A 5,427-nucleotide genomic window follows, 5' to 3' on the forward strand; every position below is an offset into this window, starting at 1 on the left:
GAGCTCTGATGACTTGGGCTGTGCCCTGTGTAGGCCAGGAGTGACCCAGGCTCGCTTCTCTGTTGTTTCAGCCCCTGATGGTAAGGTTCCAGGCTGCCCTGAAGAACTACCTCAACCGACAGATAGAGAAGCTGAAACTGGAACTTCAAGAGCTGGTGCGTATCCGTCCGTCGGTCCGTCCATCCGTGCGGCCGCGGCCGTGCGCCTCCGCCCGTGACGCAGCCTCCGTCTCCGTGCGCAGGCCGTGGCCACCAGGCAAACCCGAGCGCAGCGGCAGGAGCTGGGGCTGGACCTCTACGGGGTGCAGCAGCACCTGGCCCGCCTGCAGATGCAGCTGGAGAGGAGCCACGACCGGCACTCGACGGCCGCGTGCGCCCGGCGGCAGCAGGAGGAGGAGCTGCGCGCCGCGCGCCTGCTCTACGAGCGGACCTGCGAGAGCGCCGACGGCGAGCGCAGGCAGCGTAAGGCGGGCGACCCCGCGCGCGGTCAGGGCCCAGTGGGGCGTCCTACGTGCGGTCACGTCCCCACGGGGAGGTGCCACACGGTATCTCGTCCCCCAGAAACGTCCTGTCGGGCCATCACAGGCATGGAGAAAACAATATGTGGTCTGTCTTACCAGGTTTCCCAGCCTTTTTAGGGAGGGAAGGCATCTGGGTCTTAAAAGGCCTCACGAGGGGAACACGAAAGCCTCATAGGCTGAAGAGACACGTGGGCTGCAGCGGGTTGGCAGGGTTGGAAGAATCGGGAAGGAATGGCTGAAGCCCAGTCCTGAGCACAGGGGCTTGAATAAGCCAGGGGCCCACGGCCCGGAGGATGGCGCAGGAACGGGGGGTCAGGGAGGCTTTGGACCAGATGAGGCAATAGCGCTTTTCCTAGTAAAACAGCCTCCCCCCCGCCCCTCAGAGCAGGATCCCCGGCCTCCCCTAACAGCCACTTTCGTGCTCCACTGTGATTATTTCAGTCTGGGGGCTTTTTCCTGTTTCCAACTTTCTTTACCAACTCTGTATGATCATTACGATGGGGAACATGTTAGACCCTGAGAAACGCAGAAGTTTCTGGATTGGCGGCAGCGGGGTGAATGCTCATTTATCAAGCACCCTCCCTGATCGCCACCAAATTAACAGAAAATACTGAAAAGAGAAGGCGAAATTTGTGCGGTAACGATAGAGTCGCACAGTCCGGGGGGGTAGGTCATGGGGCCCCCACCCCTCCATGCCAGGACCCCTCAGCGGAGGCTCAGGGTGTGGACGGGCACCCGGAGACACGCAGCGCCTCTTGGACTTCATGTCCTTCCTGGGGGTCATTGGACACACAGGGAAGGAAACTGCCCAACCAAGCAGGATTCTGGAATTGTTTCGGCTTCTCCTCTCTGAGCGCTGGGGGCTTCGGGTGGTCCCCGCCCTGCCCACAGAGCAGTCACCTCCCTGGGCACAGGCCCAATGACGCAGCTGAGAGGGCCGGTCGTTCCCCCGCTGGTACTCTGCCTGTGATCTTAGAGGCTGTTACGTCAGTCAAACGAGAGAGAAGGAGGGGGAAAGGCTACTTGGAAATAAAAAAAACAACTGTCATCCAAAACACACCAAGACAAAAGTCACTAAGCAGACACATTCACACCACTACAAATTTGAGGAATTCTCCCCTGAATTCAGAGCAGAGCCCCCACGTGCAGCGATGGACGTTTTGAGGAGACAAAAGAGTCGGATGTTCCATCTGGGATGGTCGACGCCCGTCAGACAGAAATTCCAGGAGATCAGGGGCATCAACCGACGACATCGAAGAGCATCTGCATGAGTTCCGGAAAGCGGAACCTTCAAACATGAAGTGAAGAGCCACAGAGGCCCAGACAGCGGGAAGAGAAAATAAACGTGCCTAGACACAGCTGGTGACATTTTCAAATTCCAAAGGCTAAGGAAAAAAATGCTGTCGGCTTACGGGCAGGACAGGACCAGACGCCAGCAGGTGGGGAGCAAGCCTCTGCCCCTTGCAGGAGCCCAGGGCGACTCAGAGCCACCGGGACCCGGCCCAGCCCGCAGCTCTGACGCAGCAGTTTCACGAAGGGATAGGCTCTTTTTTCTTTTCTTTTCTTTTCTTTTCTTTTCTTTTCTTTTCTTTTCTTGTTTCTAATGTTTTATTTATTTTTGAGACAGAGAGAGACAGCGTGAGCAGGGGAGGATCAGAGAGAGAGGGAGACACAGAATCGGAAACAGGCTCCAGGCTCCAAGCTGTCAGCACAGAGCCCGACGCGGGGCTCGAACCCACGAACTGTGAGATCGTGACCTGAGCCGAAGTCGGACGCTTAACCGACTGAGCCCCCCAGGCGCCCCTAAGGATCTTTTGTTTCTTGTCTTTCTTTCTTTCTTTCCTTCTTTCTTTCTCTTTTTTTCTTTCTTTCTCTCTCTCTTTCTTTCTTTCACCTTCCAGGTAATTCTGATGTGTAGTCAGGGCTGAGAATCACAGATCTCAAATATAAACGACAAGGCAGCGATGCTCAGGAGGTAAGGGAAGAGGACCGAGGAGACTTGTCCATACGGAGACCACGGACCACGTAGGGCACCGACGGCCAAGGAGTCCACGAATCGGAACTTGAGGCTGCGGCGGAAAGCACTCGAGTAAAACCCATGACCCTGCCTAGTTTCATTTGGCTTTTTGTGAACAAGACTGAAATGAAAACATTCTACTTCCAGAGGCTTAAAAAGGGCAAGTTAACCAAAAGAAGTAGGAAGAGGAAGTTAAAATAAAATGGCAGAAACTGGCTTTAAAACATGACTTGGAAAAATAAATTTAAAAAAATAAAAATGAGTTGGCCTGATAGATAAAAATACTTAGGTTTTTTTTTTTAACATTTATCAATTTTTGAGAGAGACAGAAACAAAGAATAAGCTGGGGAGGGGCAGAGAGAGAGGGAGACACAGAATCCAAAGCAGGCTCCAGGCCCTGAGCTGTCAGCACAGAGCCTGACGCGGGGCTCGAACCCACAAACTGCGAGATCACGACCTGAGCCGAAGTCAGATGCTTAACCGACTGAGCTCCCCAGGAGCCCCTAAGGGTCTTTGTAGTCTAGAAGCGGGTTCCCAGGCCTGGCCCCCAGCAGCTAGAGGGGCCCCGAGACGGCGCGTGCGAGTGCGGGCTACCCCAGCAGCCCTCCCTCTCTCCCCCGCAGTGGCCGCTCTACAAGCCGAGCTGGAGGGCCTGGCTCTGCATCTGTTCTACATGCAGAACATCGACCAGGACGTGCGCGACGACATCCGCGTGATGAAGCAGGTGGTGAAGAAGTCGGAAGTGGAGCGCACGCGGGCCGAGATGGAGAAGAAGCAGCAGGTGTTTTGCAAAATTGACACGTATGCAGCGACTGCCGCCAAACCTTCGGTTTTCCAGAAGGCCCTTAGCTCTGCCTCTTGCGTGAATGTGGCGGCCCTGAGAGGCTGCGGCCGGCCTGGGGGTGGGCGGTGGGGGGGGTGTCACTGACTTGGGTCAGGGGCTTCTGGAGAATTCTGTCTGAGGTGCCCATCACCTCGTTTCCCAGGACCTTCATGTGGACCGGCTCACCATCAAAGCCAACCAGCTAGAGGAGCAGATCGCTCTGCTGGAGGCGCAGCGCAGCGCCCAGACGGAGGACACCCGGGTTCTCAGGAAAGCAGTGAGCGAGGTAGGAGCGTTGTGGCACCGCACGGCACCTTCCCGGCGCCCGCCCGTGCCCACCGAGTGACCGGCTCACTGTGCCCGCTCAGTCCACAGGCTCCCCGCACGGACCTGTGTCTCCCTGAGCATCTCCACACCCGGCTGACCTGTGGGGGTGGGGGTGGGGGGCGGATGCAGCAGAAACCCGCTGGCGAATGACCCGTATTTCTATTCTGGCCGTAGCCAGCGGTAGCCCGAAAGGCCTCCAGGAATCTAGGCCCCCGCGTCTGCTTGCTGGGCACACCTTGGCCATAGTGGCCAGTCAGGGGGGCTGGGGTCTCCCTAACTGCTCAGCCCTGGGAGTCAGTGGGCGCCACATTCAGAGGCCAACACTAGCAACCAACGTTGCTGTGTCTTTTTTAAAAAATTTGTTTTAATGTTTATTTAGTTTTGAGACAGAAAGAACAAGTGGGGGAGGGGCAGAGAGAGGGAGACACAGAATCTGAAGCAGCTCCAGGCTCTGAGCTGTCAGCACAGAGCCCGACGCGGGGCTGGAACCCATGAACCGTGAGATCATGACCTGAGCCAAAGTCAGACGCTCACCTGACTGAGCCACCCAGGCGCCCCTGTCTTTTTTTGTTTTAATCTGTGACTCACCATCTGCACTCATGTGTGCAGGAACAACAGAAAGGAAACAAACCACTTTTATTGGAGAAAAAAAAGACATGCCTGGGTCTGTAAGGGAAGGTGGTCAGTGCTCTCCGGCCTGTGAATCTAGAATGTGTTCTGATCAGAATCTCAGGGGGAAGGAAAAAAAAAGAAAGCAGTTGTATAGTTAGAAGAGATTCTTAGGTTTATCTGAAGAATGAAGTCAGAGGACTAGGGAGGAATTGGGAAGGGAAATTCGCAAAGGCGGACCAGCAATCCGTCTCCCCGGAACTGAGGGGTTTCATGGCCGGTCGCCCTCGCGCTGCCCTACCAAATATCACCAATCATAAAGCCCCGGAAGGTAAAATAATGTGTTCCTGGGCACAGAGATCGCCAGGCAGGCCACGGTAGCCTGTGAGAGAGCCCAGAAGGAGGCAAACATTTGTGTAAAGCTTGAGTAGATTATAAATTAGTAGAGAACAAGCAATCATGGACGACAGGGTAGGGACATTTGGTTAATCATTTGGGGAACAATTAAATCTTTTCCTCATACCAGACACTGAAATGAATTCCAGATGGGATCAGGAATGTAAATGGGGGGAAATGCACTGGAAGAAAATAAAAGAAAAATATCTTTTAAATCCTGAGTTGGAGCGGCCTTTCTAAGCACAGACCCAGTAAGGGAGCAGGTGGAGAGGGTGAGGCTCACCAGCCAGAGTGGCTGTGGACCCCGGGCACCAGCAGCTCCACGGAAAGACAGGAGCCACGTCAGGGAGAGACAGGCTTTCACTGACGAGTAAATTTGAGGGTGGGAAGAGAGGTTATTTATTTATTTACTTTTAACATTCATTTTTGAGAGAGAGAGATGAGCAGGGGAGAGGCAGAGAGAGAAGGAGACACAGAATCCGAAGCAGCTCCAGGCTCCGAGCTGTCAGCACGGAGCCCGACGCGGGGCTGGATTCACAGACAGTGAGATCATGACCTGAGCCGAAGTCGGACCTGGCAGGGAGTGGACCGTCCAGGCTGGCCAGGATGAACCAGTGCGCTGAGGCGGGGCGGGGGTGGGGAGCCTTCCAGGCTGGCAGTGAAAACACACGTGGGTCTTTATCAAGATCTTTATTCAGGGCGCCCGGGGGGCTCAGTCGGTTAAGCATCTGACTT

General features: G+C 55.2%; 1 protein-coding gene across 1 annotated transcript in view; it reads left to right on the forward strand.

Annotated features, from left to right (window-relative positions):
* The window catches only part of CCDC40 (coiled-coil domain 40 molecular ruler complex subunit), a 36,375-nt gene that overhangs the window by 8,829 nt on the left and 22,119 nt on the right, over positions 1–5,427 (forward strand). The window contains exons 5-8 of the mRNA XM_077755216.1: positions 72–155; positions 242–461; positions 3,161–3,318; positions 3,524–3,646. Coding sequence (XP_077611342.1) covers positions 72–155; positions 242–461; positions 3,161–3,318; positions 3,524–3,646 — 585 coding nt within the window. The remainder of the gene's footprint in view (positions 1–71; positions 156–241; positions 462–3,160; positions 3,319–3,523; positions 3,647–5,427) is intronic.

The sequence above is a fragment of the Crocuta crocuta genome, unplaced genomic scaffold, assembly GCF_008692635.1.
Source record: "Crocuta crocuta isolate KB4526 unplaced genomic scaffold, BGI_CrCroc_1.0 scaffold50, whole genome shotgun sequence".
NCBI lineage: Eukaryota > Metazoa > Chordata > Mammalia > Carnivora > Hyaenidae > Crocuta > Crocuta crocuta.